This window comes from Macaca fascicularis, chromosome 13, assembly GCF_037993035.2.
Source record: "Macaca fascicularis isolate 582-1 chromosome 13, T2T-MFA8v1.1".
Lineage (NCBI taxonomy): Eukaryota > Metazoa > Chordata > Mammalia > Primates > Cercopithecidae > Macaca > Macaca fascicularis.
This window is the reverse complement of record NC_088387.1, coordinates 79813794-79838122: the sequence shown is the minus strand read 5'-3', so window position 1 is coordinate 79838122 and position 24329 is coordinate 79813794. Positions and strand designations below refer to the sequence as shown.

Sequence of the window (24329 nt, the reverse complement as noted above, 5' to 3'; positions counted from 1 at the left end):
TTGCTAAGACAGTAGATTTTTACATGTTCTTTCTCCTCAGAGAAAAATGAGTGGGTGGTCAGCACCCCTAACCCCTACATTGCTCAAGGATTGACATAGTTTTAGGAATGAAATTGATGAGTTTTGATGATATAGCTTGTGGTTGATTGATAGATTTCCTCTGGATCTTTCTCTGCCTTCTTTTTTATTTGAAATAGGCTAAAACATCTTGTTCTTAGAGCTTGTCATTTAAAATTTAGTATTCAGTACTTACATTGTTTGGAATATAGCTGTAGTCTTATAATTTAGAAATTATAGCTTTGCTTAATGTTTTATAGGCCTACATCGTGAGCTCTTAAAATGGCATTGCTTTAAAAAATTTCTCATCAATATTTTTCTTTTAACAGAAAAACAACTTGCTCCAGAGACCAGGCTTTCATTCTTTTCTCTCCTGGTAAAAATTGACTGACTTTCTTTGAGTTCTACAATTTTCTGTATATATCTGTCAGGACAGCTGTTGTATTGTACTTTATTTATTTACCTTTTTCTGTCCCCCACAATGCTTGCTAGGGTTAGGAAACCATCTCATTTAAGTCCTAACAATACATGGTATGTATTAATAATTAGAAGGTCACTTAATGTTAAAAATGATTATCAAATAACATATATCTTTGTGTTATTTCCAGCATCTCCTGCTAATTCCAATTTAGTCCATTTTTAACTTTCTGATGATTAAAATGAAATTTAGTGAGTAAACAAATCAGTAAAATATAGTATCTCTTTCTGCTACGGTATTAGAAACTAAGTTTTAGTGAAACTTTGATTGTGTACCCTAGGTATCTGACTGCAAATGTTACTCATCCTTAGGGATTAAGGTGATCTAGGTGTGGGTTTAGCAGGCCTTTATATTGGAATCTTATGATTATAGTAGTAGCTAACACTTATAAAAAAATTTCACCTTTTGTCATTTTAACATGCTCTTTAATTTATCTAATTTAATTTTCTATAAGTTTGTATGTTAGGTGTTCTTAGCTTCATTTTAAAGATGGAGAATCTGAGGCATGAAGAAGTTAAGAAACTTGCCTGGGTATATAGTTAGTAAATGATGAAGCCGGTTTTTAAATCCCAGACAGTCTAAATCCAGAATTGTGTTCTTAAGCACTATATGCATATTAAGTAAGTTTTTAGCTTACGCGTGAACTTTGTATTCCAGGAACAGTTTTGTTAGTAAAATCTTAAATGGTAAAGTATTTTTTTCATAAAGCAAGATCTTGCAAGAATCACCCATTCACCACTAGAGAGAAAAATAAATGTGAGTGAGTGAGTTTAGGGCTAAATACATGTAAATAATGAGTTTGTCAGAGGAATCAGGGAGGGAAGTAAAGTAGATTTTTTTTCTTGGATAAGAAATAAAAGCATTTTAGCCCATTTGCTTATAAAAAAAAATAAGAGGAAAACTCTAGCAAAATAAATCTAGAGTCCTGGGTTGAGACCTAGTAATGCAAGAACGTCTAATCTCTTAGTTGGGTTAAATCTCTAAAACTGATAGGAATAACAAAACTATACTTCATTTTGGTCATATCCTGGCAGAGGGGAAGAGGGGAAAGGAGGGCAGGAAGATAGATAGTCTCAAAATACAGGTACAAGAAAGGAAAGCGGGGGGAGATATTCAGAGAAAGGAAAAAAAAAACAAAAAAAGGAAGAAATACTAGGATAGTGAGGGAAGAGGGGAGAGATACCTATCTTTTCTGTCATACAATTATTAGCTAAATTTACTTCTTCCAGATTCCCCCTCAGCTACACGGAACTTCTAATAAAGGGGACTCTTATCTTCTAAAGCAACCTCCAGTCCTATGCATTAGTCCAAACTAATGAGTGCCTTTTTTCATTCCCTGTTTTATCCTGTCTTTGTTGCTTATTCTGAAGTACAACCACAACAAATCAACCATTGTTTGGAGAGTTATTGCAGTGTGTGATGCTTTGCAGGTGTAGAGGAAAATGAAAAATAGCTTCTTCCCCAGAGGGTTTTACAATCTAGTTAGGAATTTTAAATGTAACTTTATTAAAAGGTAATTAACAATATCCTGCAATGTTATGAGTCATGTGGTATATACAATTCCACACTTACCTATTGGCTCAACCTCTTATTTTTTATTTTCTATTTTATTTTTTTGAGACAGTCTTTTACTGTTACAGAGGCTAGAGTACAGTGTTGCAATCTCAGTTCACTGTAACCTCCGTCTCCCGAGTAGCTGGGATTACAGGTGTGTGCCACCATGCCCGGCTAATTTTTTATTTTTAGTAGAGATTGGGTTTTGTCATGTTGGCCAGGCTGGTCTCAAACTCCTGACCTCAGGCGATCCCTCCGCCTCAGCCTCCGAAAGTGCTGGGATTACAGGCGTGAGCCACCACGCCCAGCCAGCTCAAGCTCTTTAACCAGCTCTTCTTAGCAGGGCATGGTGTCTCCTGCTTTACAGAAAAATTAGGTAGAAAGACAAGTATCTGTACCTCCTCTCTTCTTTTTCCCTTCATTCTTAGATAAAAGCATCTCTTCTCAGAAAAGGCTCATTCTTTGTCTGGTTTTTTCTATTTTAGCCCTTCACATCTCTAAAGCTGGAGCTCTGCTGCATGTCCTTTCGTGTTAGTACAAATCACTCTATTGGTTCCTTCCCTAAACCCTGTAAATCTACTACTCTTACATTTAAATAAAAACGCTACCATCAGCTTTGCAAACACTCTCTTCACCCCCATCCTGTTAAACCCTTTCCATCTTCAATCAAATTCCTTAAAAGACTGCCTTACCTCCCAGCCTCACTTCTGTGCTTTTCAGTCATGCTTCTGTTCCCATGACTCCACTGAAACTTCTCTGGTAAAGATTTCTTAATACTGGCCAAATCAGATGGACCATTTTTAGTCATTGTCTTTTGATATCTTTGCAGTCTGTAATGTTGTATCTCCGTTCCTGAACCTATGACTAGCTTTCTGACAGTTTTTATTTTGTCTTCTCTGCTGGATAACTTTGGCCCTATTCGTTTCTCACTCCAAGTCATCAATTCTCATGACTCCAGTTATCAGATATGTCCTAATAAAGCTCCCAAATGTAATCTCTAGTTCAGGCCTCTGTCTTAAGCCCAAAACCTAGTTATAGTTTTCTTATAATGACCTCAAACTTAGTAGATCCAAAACCACACATCATTCTGTTCCCTCATTCCCCACCCTGTTTTTTTTTCCTTTGTTCTCTATCAGTGAATGTTATAGAACCATTTATTCAGTCATCCAAATAGAAACACAGGGATCTTCCTCTACTTTTTATCCCCTCATCTAGTCAATGACCATATTCCATTAGTTCTGTCTTGAGAATCATCTATTAAAATTATCCCTTTATGGCCAGGCACGGTGGCTCACGCCTGTAATTCCAGCACTTTGGGAGGCCGAGGCGGGTGGGTCATGAGGTCAGGAGATTGAGGCCATCCTGGCTAACACGGTGAAACCCTGTCTCTATTAAATATACAGAAAATTAGCTGGGTGAGGTGATGGGTGCCTGTAGTCCCAGCTACTCAGGAGGCTGAGGCAGGAGAATGGCGTGAACCCAGGAGGCAGAGCTTTCAGTGAGCCGAGATCGCGCCACTGCATTCCAGCCTGGGCGACAGAGAGAGACTCCGTCTCAAAAGAAAAAAAAAATTATCTCTTTATTTCTAATTTCTGATAGATAAATTTCTGACAGTAATTTTTTTTAATTCTCAGCACTTGGAAAAATTTTTATATATAGTAGTACTCAAATATTTGGATGAATAGGCCTTTTGGAAGAGATTTGACTGTAATAGAAAAGAGAGAAGATGATTCTTAATCATAGAAACAGCTAAGACTGGATCCCACAAGCTTTTTCCCTGAAATTAGATTTTAATTTGAAAGGGAAGAAATGCCCAAGGTACATAATATACAAATTAGTAATGCACTGCACAAATGGGAGGTGCTAGGAAAAAAAGCCCAATATACTTTGATGTGCAAGGGGACCTTTTTTGTTATATGCTAATTAGAAAGCACTTTGCTACAGAACTTTTTTGACAGCCCTTCTAACCTTAGAAACCTCTAAGCAATCATTTAATTTGGGTCCATTTATTGTAAAGAAGAGTATAGTTGACACTTGAATCATAAAACTACAGCCTTAAACATTTGTCTGGTGATTGAAGAGAAGTATACTAACATACAATCCGCTTTCAAGCCTCTCACCAGTTAATAGCAAGAATTTGAATTCCTTCCTAGCCTGTAATATTTCAAACACATTACATATTCTCCAACCCACCTCACTCCTGTTAATCTTTCAAGTAACTCCTATACTTTGATGAATCTGTACCAGGTATTAATCAAAAGAGAAGTGCTTTCCTGAGTCTTACTTGTAGAAACACACTTTTCATGGCTTCTGCTTTTCTGTAAAGGCTTTTTTTGTTTTGTTTTTGTTTTTTTGAGATGGAGTCTGGCTCTGTCACCCAGGCTGGAGTGCAGTGACGGGATCTCAGCTCACTGCAAGCTCTGCCTCCCGGGTTCATGCCATTCTCCTGCCTCAGCCTCCCGAGTAGCTGGGACTACAGGCACCCACCACCACGCCCAGCTCATTTTTTGTATTTTTTAGTAGAGATGGGGTTTCACCATGTTAGCCAGGATGGTCTCGATCTCCTGACCTCGTGATCCACCCACCTTGGCCTCCCAAAGTGCTGGGATTACAGGCGTGAGCCACCGCACCCGGCCTGTAAAGACCTTTTGTAAGTATTAATCTGGATCATTTTGCCTCATTCCAGTGTCTTTTATCAGCTTTTGCTATGAGTTTATCCTTATCTCAGTCTCTTCATGTTCACAGCTCTTCATGTTTAGTTTGGTTTAGGTTTCATCCCTTTCACAGTAGTTTTTGGTGCGTGTGTGTTTATAGCAGTCATGTTGTTTATGTTTTATTTTGAGTTGGTTTAAATTTATTAAGTGCAATTGTAAAGCTTAAAAGCAACAAAAAGAGATGAACCACTGATAGTCTTGTTTTGACATTTATCCTCACAAATTTATTCTTTAATTAACTTTAGAAATAGTTATAGGAGAATAAATACATGTTCCTTTCATTGTTACCTGGTTTTACTAAAGATATTCATAATATGAATTTCCTTACACATTGACATTATTTGAAGCATGAGTGGTTTAAAAACTGGACTATCTAACCAGCTCTAAACTGTTTGTTATTATAGGTTTCTTTTTTTTTTAAACGGAGTCTCACTCTGTCACCCAGGCTGGAGTGCGGTGGCACGATCTTGGCTCACTGCAAGCTCCACCTCCCAGGTTCACACCATTCTGCTGCCTCAGCCTCCCAGCATCTGGGGCTACACGTGCCCGCCACCACAGCCAGCTAATTTTTTTTTTTTTTTTGTATTTTTAGTAGAGACAGGGTTTCACCGTGTTAGCCAGGGTTAGCCAGGATGGTCTCAATCTCCTGACCTCGTGATCCGCCTGCCTCAGCCTCCCAAAGTGTTGGGATTACAGGAGTGAGCCACTGCACCCAGCCTTCATTATAGGTTTCTTAATACTAGTACTGTAATTAACATTTTCAAACAACTTGGAAAATTAGTTAAGAAAAATGATTCTCATTGTTAATTATATTTGTTAACTTAGCAAAATGTTTATAATAAATCTCAGTATCTTAATATTTTGATTTTAAAAATCAATAAAAAGTGATAATTCCTTTAGTTTTGTTACAATTCATGTGAGTTTCATTTTATTTTAAATAAAATAAGGAAAAAGGAAATATGACTTGCTACTTTATATACACATTGTTTATTTTATTTCCTACTAGAAAAAATACTTACTTTGGGGACTTTAAGCTCTAAGCTCTAAACTGGTTATTGTTAACCAGTTTAAGGAAGATCAGAAAAGTAGTGCCCAAGGACAGCCAAATAATTGTGGTGAATATTTGTGTAGTGCATTAATTCATGCTTTTCTGTTGCCTAGGGTTTAGCCACTCCTCAAAGCAGCCCAGGTTTTTTGTCTGTATCCTGCCTGCTTTTGCCTGTGTGCTGTGTGCTCGCTCTCCTTCAGTTTGTCCCCTTTTATAAAATAGAGCACTTTCTTTAGTTCAGAGAGCAAAGGGACAGGAGAAGAACTAAGTTTTATTTGTGCCAACATAGAAGTAGTTTGTGTGATAGGCCATCTGGACTGAGGATTTTCTCAGAATGTAAAGTATGCTGTGAGATATAGAGAGCTGGGATTTGCTTTGGAACTATCTGGGAAAGTGGTAGGAAAATACACAGAACTGGTTTATATTGCTTACAACATCGGTGGTGAGAATGGAAGACAACTTGCCTGGTCTCGCTTCAGTGTGTGATTCCTCTACACTTAAGAATTTCTGACCAGGTAACCTATCTCTCCATTCCTGTGAGTTCAGACCTGTCTCACAAACTTGTGACAAAAGAAGTCTGAGGACTTGGGAATGAATCTAGATTCCTTGCTCCCTCCATTAGCCCCCTTCTCCCTGTAAATATATGTGTCAGTAATGTCATAAACATTTGCCTACACACTTGTATAAAGTACTTAAAACTACTTACTTTGTAAACAAATATATTCCTGTTGAGAGGACAGAGTGGGTTTTGCTCAGCTTGTTCTTGTTCTCCGTGAAAAAAGATGGTCATGTATATGAAACAGCAGCTTTTAATGGAAAATAATTTAAAAGTGCCTCTCTTAATACATCAGAAATTGCATAATTAAGCTTGACTTTTGCTTTTGTGAAGTCTAACCAAAAAACTTCATCAAAAACAATTATCTAGGCCAGGCGCTGTGGCTCATGCCTTGTAATCCCAACACTTCGGGAGGCCAAGGTGGGTGGATCACTGGAGACCAGGAGTTCAAGGCCAGCCTGGTCAACTTGGCGAAACCCCATCTCTACTAAAAATACAAAAATTAGCGGGCTGGGCGTGGTGGCTCATGCCTGTAATCCCAGCACTTTGGGAGGCCAAGGTGGGTGGATCACCTGAGGTCAGGAGTTTGAGACAGGCCTGGCCAACATGGTGAAATCCTGTCTCTGTTAAGAATACAAAAGTTAGCCGGGTGTGCTTGGAGGTGCTTGTAATCCCAGCTACTCAGGAGGCTGACACAGGAGAGTCTCTTGAACCTGGGAGGTGGAGGGTGCAGTGAGCCAAGATCACGCCGCTGCACTCAGCCTGGGCGACAAGAGCGAAACTCCATCTCAAAAAAAAAAAATTAGCAGAGCATGGTGGCATGCTCCTGTAATCCCAGCTACTCGGGAGGCTAAGGCGTGAGAATCACTTGAGCCTGGGAGGCAGAGGTTCTAGTGAGCTGAGACCATGACACTGTACGCCAGCCTGGGTGACAGAGCCGGACTGTCTCAAAAAATAAAAAAGCCCAACACTCTACACAGTGTGTGGTATTGTTACTAGTTTCTCATGGTCTTCTGTCACGTTAGCTTCTCTAATCGAACCTAATCTGCCATTACTATTCTAACCTAGAACGGCTGCCCAGTGTCTCAGCATAAGTGCTTTAGGAAGGGGAGATCAGAGACTATTTCAAATTTTTTAACAACTTATTTGTTCTTGGGATGATATATCTCATACAATGTAACTTTTTGAAATGAAGGACTTTTTTTTCCATAGGTTTGTAGATAACTAATCTTAGGGTCATACCATTAGGCCTCAAAACTGTCATAAAGACCAACTAGTCTAGTTGTTTTTATGCCACAAAACCCCAGGGTTCTTGGAAATACAACTTCATTTTTGTTTTGGAATTTAATTCACAAAAATGGATTCATTGTTCTCCAAAGAATAAAGTGAGTAAGTCAGTTATGTAGACCAGTTATCCCCTATCCACTTTTACAGAAGAGAAAAATCATTGAACTTCCCTTCCCCTCCCTAAAAAGTATAATACATGTTTTAATCACATAGATGTTCCATTATGTGTGAGTGTCTCACTATCCTATCCTCTGTCATACAACTATCAGAAGTAACTATTGTCATAAATTTTGTGTATATCATTCCCTTGGTTTTTCAGTAGTTTTTTTTCTAAACATTGTATTTACTTTTGTATGTTTTTGAACTTTATGTAAATTTCACCTGACTTGCTCTTTACATTCATCATGTTCCTGAGATTCAGAATGATGTTGCACATCACCATAGTTTATTTTTACTATTCTGGTATTCTGTTGGTTGTTAATATCACAATTTATTTACCTATTTTACAATTGATAGATATTTAGGTTGTTTCCAATTTGTTTTTATGATGAACTATGCTGCTGTGAATATTCTTGGACATGTCTTTTGGTGTATGTATGTCTGCAGGAGTTTCTCTAGAACAGAGACTGGGAGACTGCCTGGGAGGCCACCTGTTTTATAAATGAAGTTTTATTGGAACATAGCCACACCCATTCATATGCATATTTATAGCTGTTTTTGTGTTACAAAGGCACATCTGAGTAGTTTGCTGCACAGACCGTGTGGTCTGCAAAGCCTAAAGTATTTAACTATTTTCCCCTTTACAGAAAAGTTTGTTGACTTCTACTTTAGGTTTAGGGTAACAGTGAAATTGCTGGATCATAGGATGTGTGTGTCTTCAGTTTTACTAGATATTGCCAAGGTTTTTTCCCCCCTAAAGTCATTGAAACAGGTCACTTTCTACCAGTAATGTTTGAGAGTTCATATCCCTCCATATCTTTGGGAATACTGGATGTTGTCACACTTTACATTTTTGGCCAGTCTGGTACACATAAGATAGTATTTTGGATGGTTTCAGTTTGTCTTTCCAAGTTTATTAATGAGGTGCTTGAGCCTCATTTTTTGTTTGTTGGCCATTTATGTTTCCTTTTCTATGAGGTATTTAGAAAGACTGGCAAAAGCTTTGATGAACTATGGAATTATTTGTAGTCTCAACCTCCTTGGTCTCAGGTCATCCTCCCACCTCAGCCTCCTAAGTAGCTGGGACTACAGGTATGTGCCACCATGCCTGGCTAATTTTTGTATTTTTTTGTAGAGACGGGGATGCCATGTTGCCCAGGCTGGTCTCGAACTCCTGAGCTCAAGCAGTCCTCCTCCCTCGGCCTCCCAAAGTTCTGGGATTACGGGCATGAGCTACCATGTCCAGTTTGGATACAAATTTTTATCATTTATATGTGTTACAGCTATCTTTTCCATGTTTATGGATTACTTTCTCTATTATGTCTTTTGGAGACCAAACATCTGAATTCTGTTGTAGTTAAGTATCAATATTTTATGGTTAGTTCTTTTTGTATCTTTTTTAGAACCTTCCTGTTTGTAGGATATGAAGACATTTACAGTTATTTTCTAAAGATTTTATAATTTTGCCTTTAATTCTTTAATCTTCTCAGATCTTATTTTTGTGTGTGGTAGAGATATGGGCTTTAATATATGGTTCACCCTTGAATAACATGGGGGCTTGGGATGCCAACTGCTTCTCCCCCTCAGTCGAAAATCCCCGTATACTTTTGGTTCCCCAAAAACCTGACTACTGATAGCCTACTATTGACCAGAAGCCTTACTGGTAACAACAAGTTGATTAACACATATTTTGTGTATTACATATATTATATGCTGTACTCTTATAATAAAGTAAGCTAGATAAAGAAAATGTTATTAGGAAAATCATAAGGAAAATTCATGTACTGTTCATTAAATGGAAATGGATCATCATAAGACCTTCCTGCTCGTCATCTCAACTACTCAACATGAATTGAGTAGGTTGAGGAGGGAGAAGAAGAGAGGTAGGCTTGCATTTTCCTGTTAAGTACTTTAGTATGAATACATTTTAAAAAGTGATTGCTTATTGGTAGTATATAAGTTCAGAGTCAGGAATGATGGTTATGCCAAACAACAACCAGTTGTCCACGTGGGTGTCTGAGATAGTGACACCTTTGCTTTCTGATAGTTCAGTATACACTTTATTTCATGCACAAAATTATTTTTTAAATATTGTATAAGATTACCTTCAGGACATGTGTGTAAGACGTAAGTGAAACATAAATGAAATTTGTGGTTAGAGTTGGATCCCCTCCACAAGATATCTCATTGTATATATGCAGATATTCCAAAATCTGAAAAATTTGAGATCTGAAACACTTCTGGTCCCCAGCAATTCAGATAAGCGATACTCAACCTATAATACATTTTTAAAATAGAAGAGGTCTTCATGTTAGAGACTTCTCATATAAACAGTTAAAAAGCTTAGTTATTCAGTATCCCGTAATGTAGGAAATTAGATTGGAAAGGGAGCATTGCTATGGATAGGCATAGCTAATCCTGACTGCAAAGAGGTAAGGAGAAAAGTAGAAAGAAAGATTAGAAAACCAAAAACGTGGTCTGGTGCAGTGGCTCATGCCTGTAATCCCAGCACTTTGGGAGGCTGAGCAGGGAGGATTGCTTGAGGGTGGGAATTCAAGACCAGCTTGGGCAATATACTGAGACCCCATCTCTACAAAAAAGAAAATCAAAAATGTAATTTTATTGTATTTGTATTTGTATTTATTTATTTATTTATTTATTTATTTTAGCAATAGGGTCTTGCTCTTTTGCCCAGGCTGGAGTGCAGTGATGCAGTTATAGCTCACTGCAGCCTTGAACTGGGCTCAGACAATTCTACTGCCTCAGCCCCTCAACTACAAGCATATGCCACCACAGCTGGATAACTTTTTAAAAATTGTTAGTTATTTATTTTAAAGACAGGGTCTTGCTCGCTCTATCATATAGACTGGAGTGCAGTGGCACAATCTTGGCTTACTGCAGCCGTGACCTCTTAGGCTCAAGTGATCCTGCTGCCTTAGGACTGGGACTATAGGCATGTGCTGCCACCCCCTGGCTAATTTTTTTTGTGGAGACAGGGTCACCCTAGGTTACTCAGGCTGGTCTTGAACTTCTTGGCTAATGCAGTCCTCCTGCCTCAACCTCTCAAAGTGCTGAATTACAGGCCTGAGCCATGGTTCTCAATTATTTAATTAGAAATATAATAGCCTCTAGGGTATCATTTCACCACAGTGCTTGCAGCATAGTAATTAATATTCTAAATGAAGACTGAGTCACCAAGAAGTGGTTACATTATGATTGTATGCCCCCACTAAGAAAACAAGACAGTAAGTATTCTGTTTTAGAAAGATACAAAATCAATAAAATCCAAAGATACTAGAATGTGTAGGCATGTCTCATTCTGATATGATGATGTAATACTGGATTGCCAACTTTTGGATATTTATAATAAAACACAATATACTTATCTCTGCAAAGGTGACACATTTCTCAACAGTTCAGAAAATATGATTCTGTGTAATAAAAGCATAATGAATAGCTATAATTGTATTCTTTAAACTGTAATATTTTAAACTTTAAAATATAAAGTGTACGAGTCACATATAAATTTCCTTGTGCTGCTAAAAAGAGACTGACTCATGCCAGTAAATGGATTAGACTGATAGTAAGAGGTTTGTGGATCTCTATTTTCTCTTCATTCTTTACTTTTTCCTTAACGAGTTAAAAAATGCTTGAGAATTCATTTGTATTTCATATTTCAACCTTGAAAGCCGGAAACTATTTTGAGAAGGAGCAAAAATTAAAAAAAAAAAAAAACGAGGCAATTACCAAAAATTTTTTAAAGGCAGGGGGATTACTGTTTTTAGCTTATACTCCTACTCTATAAAAAAGGTGGGGGTGTATAAGGAAAATGATCTACTTGGATCAAGAAAAGGGAATGTTAATAGCCCTCAGAAAATATATTCATTTACTGAACAGTTATATCCCTTAGTTTATTGTGAATGAGAATGGTGGTATCTTAGAGATTGGGAGGGAAGAAAAGTAAGAGCAAAGTCTTCAAAATGGAAAGAACAAGAGCAGTGGATTATGTAGAGTCATCAGAGGAAGGAACTCTGACTCCAATTTGCTGTGTGACCATGGGTAACTCACCTGATGTCTCAGAGTCTTAGTTTACTTATTCATAAAATGATGAAAGGGGTTGTTGGACTTTAAGATAGTGTCTGTTCTTGTTTTAGTAATCTATGACAGAAATTTAAGTTATTTGCATTCTGCTTTGTATGTTCCTTATAACATTGGAACACTGTAACTGGAGGAAACTTGTTTTAAGAAGTTAAACTTCAGAAGCAGTGCATTTTACCTTAAAGGGCATAAATTAATACACATTTTTATTGTGAAATTCGAATAATACGAGAATACATACACTGAAAAGCAAAAATTTCTCTTTAATCCCACTTTTCTAATCTCACCTTCCTAGTCAGAGGTAACCCAGTTACCAGTTTGATGTGTGTACTTCACAGCTTCTTTCTGTGTACATTATATATTCATATGTGTGTGTGTATACGTTTTTTGTGTTAATTTTTAAAAGTGTGTTTTGGTGTGTGTCTATAAATTATTCAGTACATATTGTTTTGCAGTTTGCTTATTCACTTAAGTCGTCTTGTAGAACTTTCAAATTTTTAGCTTATGCTCTTCTGTTATTTTAAATTATTGCATGATATTCGATGGTATGGACATATCATAGCTTATTTAACCTCATCCTTAGACCTTAGGTCATTTCTAATTTTGTGGCAATAACAAACAGTGCAGTAAAGAACATCACTGTAGGATGATAACTTATTGAAACCACCCTATATGGCCATGCTGTGCATTATTTCATCTAATCATCCAAAGCCTGAGGTAAGTACCCAGTTCGCATGAGTAAATTACACATGAAGAAAACAGTCACAGAGTTGGTAAATAGCAAACAGATGGCCGGGCACCGTGGCTCACACCTGTAATCCCAGCACTTTGGGAGGCGAAGGTGGGCAGATCCCTTGAGGTCAGGGGTTGGAGACCAGGCTGACCAACATGGCAAAACCCCGTATCTACAAAAATAATAATCATAATAAAATTTAGCTGGGTGTGGTGGCACGCACCTCTGTAATCTCCCAGCTGTTCCCAGCCTCAGCTAATCGAGGCTGAGGCAGGACAATCTCTTGAACCCGGGAGGCAGAGGTTACAGTGAGATCACACCACTGCACTCCAGCCTAGTCGACAGAGAGAGTCTCAAAAAAAAGAAAAAAGAAAACAGATAGATGTATTTAGTCAGTGTAATACCAGAGTTCATACGCTGTTCTACCACGCTTTTATTGGATTCTCAAAGAAATTCATGCTCCTGAAAGGGTTAAGAGCCAGGATTTTAGACAGGAAGGAATTAGAGCTATGAGGAACTCTGGGGATCAACTACTATGCTCCGTTACATTGCCATTGCTTGTTGCCTTGGCTATAGTGACCCTGTAATTGATCATCCAAGCCAGGGAACTTGAGAGTGAAAGAGGGGGCATTATGATAATATTTATACTGAGACAGGAGACATACTTGTTCTGGAGAAAGAAACTGAGACACTTGAACATCTTAACCCTAACATGGGCCATCATCACCTTTCACATGGGTTACTACAATAGCCTCCTGTCTGTTCTTGCATTTACTCTTACCCTGTTCCAATCTGTTCTCACGCAGCAACCAAAATGATCTTCCTGAAACAAAAAACTGATTAAATCACTCAATAGTTTTGAAGCCCCTTGCGTGGCTTTGTGAAAGGATGTATTTGTTTGCTCCTCATGTGATTATTGTTAGGATGCAGCGTGGAATAAAATAAAGGGCACTGAAGTTGAGAGTCAAACGACTTGTCTTTGAGTCTCAGATATCTAGATTAGTTTGGTGACCTTGAGCAAGTTACTTAGTTTCTTGAGCTATTTCCTCCAATATAAAATATAGATAGTGTGTGTAGGGGGGTGTGGGCTGAGGTAATAAATATGAAAGGCACAATGTAAATGCGGGACATTGTTAATGGTTAACTTTGTACGTGTTATGTCCTTTGAAAAATTGTCCTTGTGTCTATCAGTGTTATGCCCTTTGAAAAATTGTTCTTGTGTCTCACAGTGTCTATCAGGGTTTGATAGGAATTTTACAAGCTGAACCACCTTTCTCGTCACTATCCAAGTTTCACACAACTTAAAAACCTTAGTCATTTTTTTAAAAATCAAAGTTTGTAAAAGTTTGCTGAAAGTAAAAGATACCAAGTTGGCACTAAAACCTAGCACCCTAACCTTGGCATTATAGTCTGGTGATCTACTAGCTCAGCTGCCCTCCCGGAATAATTAAACAGGTTATATGTTTACAAAAATCATATAAGCGTTTTATCTGTGCTTATAATATGAAGGTATAGCTCATCTTTCATGAATTGAGAACAATTTAGAAAAACATATCCATATAGTTTACTGACTTAATCACGGCCTTTGGTTTACAAATAATGGCTTGCAAAAAGTGAATTTATTAGGTTACATAATTAGCTGGGAGGAATATTGGTGTAGCTCTCAGAATTGAAGGGCCAGGGCTTCAGAGACTAGAACTGGAACACAAGGTAGTTAGAACCACCTTTATTTTTGACAGTCCTAGGGTGACATCTTTGTAGCTGGAGAACAAAGGAGGATGGGCTATAACTCTATCTCTGGAAGATTCAAGAGGGCTTCATTTGGCCTAGCCTGTATCTCATGACTACTACTCCTGTGGTAGCATTAGATTGAGCCATATTAACTCCCTCCCTCCCTCCCTCCCTCCCTTCCTTCCTTCCTTCCTTCCTTCCTTCGTTTCTGCCTCCCTTCCTTCCTACCTACCTCCCTTTCTCCTTCTTTCCTTTCCTCCCTCCCTCCCTTCCGTTTTTTCTTTTCTTTTCATTTTTTCTCTTTTCTTTTCTCTTTTCTGTTTTCTCCTCTTTCTGACAGGGTCTTCCTCTTGTCACCCAGGTTTAAGTGCAGTGGTGTGATTAAAGCTCACTGAATCCTTGACTTAAACACATACTTGACTGGGTTTAAGTGATCCTCCCACTTCACTTTCCTGAGTAGCTGGGACTACAAACATGGCCACCATGCCCAGCTAATTTTTTCTGTTTTGGTAGACATGGATTTTCACTGTGTTGCCCAGGCTGGTCTCGAACTCCTGGGCTCAAGCGATCTGCCCACCTTGGCCTCCCTAAGTGCTAGAATTACAGTCGTGAGCTGCCGCGCCCAGCTGAAATTTCTAATAGTAATATTTATACAACTGAAAAGGCCATTTTATATGGTTCAGTCTCATAGTATGGAGGGCAGAGGGGAAAGTGAGGCATCATAGATTGACAGCCCTACTAGGAGCAAGAAATATGGTGGAGTTTCACAAAAGACAAGAGGGACTATTCTTTCTGTCAGAAGAAGGAGAATAGGAAAGCATTCTGGGTAGAAAGAACAGTGACCGTAGTCTAACATACTTACAAAGAATATAGATAAGCTAGAATTCAGCTAGACCACTGTGGACATGAAAAATACTTAAAATATAAAAATTTCTAAGGTGAGAGACTGAATTGTTCTTATTCCTTAAGCATCTCGGAGTTGGACATATCTGCCTTTAAGTAACAAATGTGCTCAAAGCTTTCAAATTCTAACTTTTGTGCTTTGTACATATCCTAGGCGCACCCTCCTTGTAACAATCTTATTTAAAGATGAAGAAATTAATACTCAAAGAACTAAAATAACTTGCCTAAGATTATGTAACTAGTTAATATGGAATCAGAATTTGAAGTCTAAATTAAAGATGAAACCCAGTTTTCCTTCAAAATCAGTACTTCTCGAAGATAAGATTGTCAGTGAAATACTAGTAAAGACAGAAGAGAGTACATATGTATGCATAGGAGGTCTGGTGCTGTATATGATCTTAAATATGAAATATGAATATTGTTTACTGTTCCATAATGTAATGGTGATAGCTTTGGTTTTTAAATGTTGTGGTGGTGATTTTAACTCAAACTTTGAATTAAATTGTTAAGTTCCATAGCATACTATCTCAGTATGAGAAAAAAACAATACATTCTGCGTTATCGTCTGAATGAGTGAAACATCATTTAAATGATCTCAGTCTGGTCCAAACAACTCTTACATTAGAAACTAAAACATCCCCTCAGTGTAAGCCAAGGGTGTTTTTAACACTTAGTTATTTCCCTGAATTTTCCTGCTTATACTGAATGAAGCAATAGCGATTAATGTTTCTTTTTTCTTTTTTTTTTTTGAGACGGGGTCTTGCTGTTTTGCCAGGCTGGAGTGCAGTGGCGTGATCTCGGCTCACTGCAGCCTCTGCCTCCCGGGTTCAAGTGATTCTCCTGCCTCAGCCTCCCGAGTAACTGGGACTACAGGCTCATGCCACCATGCCCGGCTAATTTTTTGTATTTTAGTAGAGATGGGGTTTCACCTTGTTGGCCCAGATGGTCTCAATCTCCTGACCTCGTAATCTGCCCGCCTGGGCCTCCCAAAGTGCTGGGATTACAGGCGTAAGCCACCGCACCCAGCCAGCGATTGATGTTTCTATATGTTTAGATTCTGATTGACCCAACAAATACAGTAGTATAAAGTTACGTATTGCTGTGGTATAGCTAAGCCTTATTTGAATAGTCTTTCTCTTGTTGCTGTTACATAACCTAAGGCAAATACTAAGTATGTACTTCATAAAAACCTTTTTTTTAAGAGAGGTTGTGGTGTTAGGTGGAGAGAAGGAGCAGCGAAAAGTCTTTTGTTAATTACATAGCAATACTGACTTCTGTGGGGTGTGGGAGAGTATAATAGTACAGTAAAGAGTAAAGTAGTAAAGAATGCTTCTTCATCGTTGTTGGTTAAAGTGATAGACTCCCTATCTGATACATAAAGCCAAACAGAAGTGATTTATATGCCTTTTCTGTTTTCATAGAGAACTGTGATGATAATGTTGTAATTAAGAAAGGTTGGATAGTTTGCTGTCTTGCAAGTTTCTTGATGTCTACAAGATGATGTAGTTAGGGAGCATTTTCCTGAGAAAACCAATTAAGATGATGTTATAAAAATAGGGGGAATTTGACCTTGGGGAAGATTTTCACCATTTTAATTATTTGTCAAATTTATTAACTTATTTTAAATTAAGATAGCTATGAAAATCTTTATGGAAGGTTCATATGTGTCAACATGATGGGATGTTATGGGTTTTTTGTTTTGAAATTTTCTCATCTTTTTTTTTTTTTTCTTTTTTTCTTTTTTTTTTTTTTTGAGACAGAGTCTTGCTGTGTTGCCCAGACTAGAGTGCAGTGGCGCAATCTGGGCTCACTGCAACCTCCGCCTCCAGGGTTCACGTGATTCTCGTGCCTCAGCCTCCCACATAGCTGGGATTACAGAAGTGCACCATCATGCCCGGCTAATTTTTTGTATTGTTAGCAGAGACGAGGTTTCACCATGTTGGCCAGGCTGGTCTCCAACTCCTGACCTCAAGTGATCTGCCCGCCTTGGCCCCTCAAAGTGCTGGAATTACAGGCACGAGCCACTTCACCTAGCCAGAGTTCTTCTCATCTTTTGTAAGTCTTATCTGGGATAGTTTTTCTTATCAGAAATTATTTCTCAAGCAGTTTACTTTGATAATATTCCATATTTTATTTTATAGATGATAGTATTTCTGCTGCAAGTACTTCTGATGTTCAAGATCGCCTGTCAGCTCTTGAGTCACGAGTTCAGCAACAAGAAGACGAAATCACTGTGCTGAAGGCAGCTTTGGCTGATGTTTTGAGGCGTCTTGCAATCTCTGAAGATCATGTGGCCTCAGTGAAAAAATCAGTCTCAAGTAAAGGTAATTGTGTTGTAAAGTTAAGAAGAGTCTTGCTTTTTGCAGTATTTTCTTTGAAAGTTGAAGTTGGAAATATAAAACTAGTTTTTTATGTTAATTACGTGTGATTATGGTTTGTTTTCCATTTCCTTTTTTTTAATTCCCAAAAAGTTGTGAAAGTTTATTCTTTATTATTTAAAATAAAGAATTTTTGCGTAATCCACTGATTATACTTACAGGTTTTTTATGTTACAGTATTTGTGTTAAGTTAGTGTCTTCTAACTAGTTGATAAGTTTACTGAGGGCAGGAGCTGAATCATTATTTTGTGTCTCATTTCATATTGAACCTAACTGGTAGGCACTCATGTGTTTTTAAAATTAATTCTGTTGTCAATACAGAAACATAATTAAAATCATTATAGTTTAAATAGCTTTATTCTGAACCCTCTATGGTAGTCAGCAGAATCCTGAAAAAATTAATTTAAGCTTTGACACTTACTAGCCCAGTATAATGGGACTTTTAACTTTTCAGTATTGGGAGTTTTCAAGGTTGAGAGAAACAGTCATCAAGACCCTGTTGCTCTGAGTTTGGAGCAGATGTAGTGTACCTTTTGCCTTCCTTCAACCACCAAGAAAGAATTTTATCATTCTTTCACATAAATCAAGTATTTGAACATATCATTTGATGTCTCTTGCTGATTTATTGGTAGAGTAGATGGGAATTGGCATTATTATGCCCATTTTGGCCAAGGGAAAAGTGAGAACATTTATCGGCTTGCCTTCCTACTTCAATAAGTCCATGTAAATTATTAACCTAGGGAGGAGTTTTATATAACTCCCAAATTCTAGCCGAATAGGAGATAGTGCAGTCAGCCCACCAGCAAATGAGAAGCAGATTTAGAAGAAAGATTGTGAATTCAGTTTCTGAATGTTGTTTGGGGTGTGTATGGTATGTAGAGATACATATTGGTAGCTGAATTACATATGGATCTAGTGCTCATGTTAGTCTTGGCTAGCAACAAGAATTTGGGAATGTTCCTCTTATGGATGATAGTTGAAGCCATAGAGGAAGTAAAATGAGAAGGCAGTTCGGGATAGTTCCATTGGGAGCTCCAACATTTCAGCATAGCACAAAAAGTGATGCGCATTGCCAGCTGCTACAGAGATGTCAGATAAAACAAAGACTGAGAGATGACCTTTGGACTTGGCATTTACAGCAATATTAGAAACCTCTCCAAAAGCAATTTTAGTGGAGTAATAGAACTGCAAATCAAATACCAGTATTTTGAGAAGCAGCAATTTAGGAGAATTGTAGAATTGAGAGCAACAAATATAGCCGCTCTCAAAAAATTCACCTGAATGGAGGAAGGTAGTAATAACTAGGAGAGGATGCTATATTGAAGGCCAATTTTAATTACTTTTAAAAATTTGTTAAAAATACATGATAGACTTAAGTGCAAAGATAGGTTGAGGACAAAAAGGCAGCAGAGAGGAAGACCAATATGGAGAAATAAAGTGGTAATTGATGAGGCAAGTATCCTGAGAATTTGAGAAGGGATCTTAGAGCAGGTGAGAAGCTATTAGTCTTAAACAGAAGAGTACTACTTCTAAGATAGAATGAACAGATACAGCTGAGTGGAGGTTGATATATATTCACAGTTGTCAGGGTTGGAAGTTTTAGTCCTTATCACTGTCTCCTGAGAACTACAACTTCTATATCTGATAACTGTGAATATACATTGAGACACTGATAACCTTTAGGCAGAAAGATAGGTCATCAGTGGTAGAAAAAAAGGGAATACATGTTTGGAGTGGTTAAAGCTGAGAATGGAAGACCGTAGACTTTTGAAAGGATGCTGAAAGACCCTGAGGGTGTGGAGACAGGAAACTTATTGTGGAGGAAAGGTGAGTATCATTCTGCCCAGTTTTGTGATTCCCACTCTTTTCCCTCTCAGCCTCATGTACTCTGGGTCTGTGTATTTACAGTGGAGAGTTAGGTGGAAGATAGGATTGATCTTTTTCATTAGTGGTAGTAAGATAAATATGTCAATGACAAAGGGTAAGGGACCTGAGGGTTTGGCAAAAGACTTGATGGAAACCACTTTGACTGATTGTGTTAAATTATGCTTGCTTGCTTGCTTGATTTGTTTACTTTTTAGAGACCCAACTTTGAGGACCGCCAAGATCAAGCCAGAAAAAAGTTTTGTTTGGTTATAAATTGATTTTTATAGGGGGATTTTGGAATTTTAGAGTAGAATAAGGAGCTAGATCAGTTAATGTATATGGGCTTTATAGGGAATATCAGCTTTGTGTAGAGAGGGAAGAACAAGTTTCCTGTATATAATATACAGACTCAGAACCCCGGGGGTACATATAAGTATTTTAAAACCTATAATACGGGAGGCTGAGGCAGGAGAATGGCGTGAACCCGGGAGGCGAAGCTTGCAGTGAGCTGAGATTGCGCCACTGCACTCCAGCCTGGGTGACAGAGCGAGACTCCGTCTCAAAAAAAAAAAAAAAAAAAAAAATTAAAACCTATAATAGAAAATGATAATGATGTTTGATTGCTATTCACATTTTTAAAAGCTTATTTTAAGTAGTTTAGATTTTTTTTTTTTACTTTTTTAAGAGACACAGTCTTACTCTGTCACCCAGGCTCACTGTAACCTCAAACTCCTGGGCACAAGTGATCCTCCTTCCTCAGCCTCTGGAGTAGCTAGGACTACAGGTGTACACCACCACACCCTGCTAAAATCTTTTCTTTTTTTGTACAGGTGGAATCTCGCTATGTTGCCCAGGCTGGTCTCAAACTCCTGGGCTCAAGTAATCTGCCTTGGTCTCCAAAGTCTTTTTAATATGCTGAAACAACAGTACGTTATAATTTTATGTAAATTGAGAAAAATTTTAAAGATATTTTCTCTCATATTGTATCTACTAAGATATTTCAGTAAAGAAAATTCTGAAATATTTTAAAGAAATTTAAAAATTGCTTTTTTTCCAGCGTATACACAAATATTTTATATGACACATGAGTTATTTAGCACCTACTTCTCAATGTCATGAAATATAAATACAGTTAACTAGCTATAATTCCTATTCCCCAGGAACTTACTTTTTGTAAGTTGTCGTTTCTGGTGCTTTTCTAATTATCCTTAGTTATAATTCCTGTGTCTCTAAAGTGAGTCTAGGATCAGTTTTGTTAATGGCTCTTTAGTGAAAGATTACCTACTTCTGGAGCCACAGAACCATCTCTGTGGGACTTTTTCTTTTCACATAACACTAACTCTTAATTCTTTTTAATAACCTTATTAATTACAGAGAGGTTTTTTTTCCAGTTGATTTTAAAATTATACTTCGTAATTAACTTTGACTGCTATTTTATAATATGCTAAGGTGGTTCACTCTTTGAGTTACTCTGTTGCCTGGGACACAGGCAAGTCTATGAAATGGATTGATGGGGGTATTGATTAATAATTTGAGAAAATAATTATTTCATAGATGAGAATAATTCATGTTAATAATTATTATATTTCCCTTTAATGGAAAAATACGTCCAACTAATTATGTTTCCAATATTGATATTAAGACATTGAGAGAAATACATATGTAAAGTTTCATAATGTTATTGGCAACTCTGAACAGCTTTATCTTGGAGTTTATATATAGCATATTGTTGAAAGCAATTGGAATTTAAGTGACTCTTCACTATTGACATTTGTGTACAGCCTAAAATAGATCATCTCAGTTTTGATATTAAACAAGATTAATAAATTAGTGGTAAGAAAATTTGGAATAAATATTTTAAGCAAAGTATTTTCAAATAAGTGAAGTTTTTCATAACATTAAAAATGAAATTATCTTGTAGGGATTTGTATTTTTTCTTTAAAAAGTAAAGTCATTTTTTATATTATAGACAGTTTTATATGTGATTTTTTTTTAGCCCCTTGTGAAATTAGAATTTATAGTATTGAATATCACATAAATTATTGACAGGAAAATGATCATTGTCATCTTAAGGTGTTTACATTTTCTAGAGGATTTTTCTTTAGAGGTCAAATTAAATTCCTATGGATAAATAGGATAGAACCCTTTTATGAAGCTGTGATTCAAAGGACAGGTCAACTTCCCTATTACTGAAGACAGCTGTTGTATGATTTTTGCTAGATGGTGGTGATATGGGAAGGACATAAGTTGTCATCAGATATGACCAAAAGTAAATGTTAATGATGTGTGTGCTAAGGGCTTAATGAAATTCTGCTATGTTGCTTCATAGTAGTATTGCCATTCAGTAAATACCAAAATCAGAAACACACCTAACCTTTAAATATATTTCGTTGTCTTAGTTTATCTTCTGCAGTGTGCCAGCAGTATTTAAAGCTAAGACCCATTTTTTTCTTGAGTAAATTACGCAGGGTACTTGACTGAGGTAGAAAATTTTCCCATGAGTTTTTAAGGTGGCCGGTCACTTAAATTTTTCATATACTTTCTCCTCTGTCAGAGAATTCTTTCCTTTTGACCGCATGTGTTCGTAATATATGCACCAGTTGCAGCTGAATCCTTGCCAAAAGAAAAAAAAAATTACCTGTACTTCGGAGCAAAAGGGAAGGTCCAGAGAACACTGGAAGTTTTAGCTGCCAAGAAGACAAATTATGTCACAGCTGGTGCCTGGGAAACTCATTAGGACCTCTTGAGGTGACCAAATGAATGTAATTTGAGAACACAGCCCAGTGGCACTATGTGAAGACAAGCTGTTAGTACACAATGATACAGAAGTTAAAAAGTTAAATTTATCTGAAGGTGGCAGTCAGTCATTTAAATCAGGAAACTGCTGGTTAAGCCAAAGTACAAAGCATTGTAATTGCCACTTGAGAAACGAAAGAACCCAAAGGCAAAATTGAAAGGTAGGGGTAGATTCTCCAATAGAAACATTGCTAATTATGTAAAATCTGGGATACTCTAAAGGCACAGATCTGTATCATTCAGCTCCTGGCCCAAATAACATTTGGGAGGATTCAGGGATTATCATAGGTTTCCTGTAAATGTTGTTGATAAGCACGCTACATCCATCAGCTTAGGAAGGTATGAATTGCCTTGGTGGGACCCTTACACTAAAATGACTGGTAACTGTGGAAGGGGATGAGGGAGTGTCTCGTTGTTTTTTGCGTAGAAGTATAGTCATGCATCACTTAACAGGGATACGTTCTGAGAAATGCATCATTGGGCAATTTTTTCCTTGTTTGAGCATTATAGGGTGTACTTACACAAACCTAGATGGTATAGCATAGTATGCATTTAGGCTGTATGGCATAGCCCAGTGGTCCCCAACTTTTTTGGCACCAGGGACTGGTTTCATGGAAGACCATTTTTCTGCAGACTGGGGTGGGTGGGGGGAGGTGTTGGGATCATTCAAGCATATTACATTTGTTGTTCTATTCTTATTACGTAGTAATATATAATGAAATAATTATACAACTCACCATAATGTAGAATCAGTGGGAGCCCTGAGTTTGTTTTCCTACAACTAGATGGTCCCATCTTGGGGTGATGGGAGACAGTGATAGATCATCAGGCATTAAATTCTCATAAGAGCATGTAACCTAGATCCCTCACATGCACAGTTCACAATAGGATTTGCTTTCCTATGAGAATTCAATACCGCCTCTGATCTGACAGGAGGCTGAGCTCAGGTGGTAATGCAAGTGATAGCGAGCAGCTGTAAATACAGATGAAGCTTCACTCGCTGACTTCTCACCTCTTGCTGTCCGGCCTGGTTTCTAACAGGCCACGAAGGTACCAGTCTGTGGCCCAGGGGTTGGGGACCCCTGGTATAGTCTGTTGCTCCTAGGTTACATAGGCAGCTGTAACACAATGGTAAGTATATGTAACAAACCTAAACATAGAAAAGATACAGTAAAAATACGGTATTTGGATCTTTTTGGACCACTGTTGTATATGCAGTCCATCGTGGAACAAGACGTCATTATGCAGTGCATGACTGTATATTGGCAGGTATTGCCTCAGACCAGGTAGCAATTACCGTTTGCAGAGTGCCATTTCTATATGAGAGTCAAATGCTTCTTTGTCATTTCCACTCAAAATGTACTCTTAAGTAGTGGCCACAAGTAGAAAGGCCTAAGGGTACATCTTCCTGTGAAATAAGAGGAAGGCAGAAGTATACAGATAAAATTCCAAATGGAGAAGATAGAATTTGAGTATCACATAAATTATTGACAGGAACATGATCATTATCATCTTAAGGTGTTTACATTTTCTAGAGGATTTTTCTTTAGAGGTCAAATTAAATTCCTATGAAGCTGTGGTACATGTAGTCTTCAGTCTTCTCAAAGAATAAAGCAAGAGTAATCAGCCAATTGAGAAAAGGGACAAAGAGCTTAAAAATGAGGGGTGGAAGAAATATACAGTTAGAGCTATGAGGCATGTGATAGAGAATTCAAGATAAATAAAAAATTTGGAATATCAACTAGACTATCTCTACCCTTCTTCTGATCAAAACTGTAGCCATCTTAAAGGCCTCAGAAATTATTTTCTGAAAATGATCTATTTTTTGTCACGTTTTGGAATTGTTTTAAATTTTTATTTGTACATCTCTTTTGGCATATATATTCATTGCTCCCACTAGATCATACACTGTTTGTAAGAGGTCACTAACATAGTCATCCCAAGGCTAGCTGAGAAACAATACATTGTTTG

The 24329-nt window shown here is 37.6% G+C and overlaps 1 protein-coding gene across 12 annotated transcripts in view; it reads left to right on the top strand.

Moving 5' to 3' along the window:
* EML4 (EMAP like 4) overlaps window positions 1-24329 on the top strand; it is a 161342-nt gene that overhangs the window by 60725 nt on the left and 76288 nt on the right. For all 12 annotated transcript variants that reach the window (XR_012422452.1, XR_012422450.1, XR_012422451.1 and 9 more), the window contains exon 2: window positions 17460-17642. Coding sequence is in view for 4 of the 12 variants with exons in the window: in XM_005576019.4 (XP_005576076.3) it covers window positions 17460-17642 (183 nt within the window). In the remaining 8 variants the exon portion in view is untranslated. The remainder of the gene's footprint in view (window positions 1-17459; window positions 17643-24329) is intronic.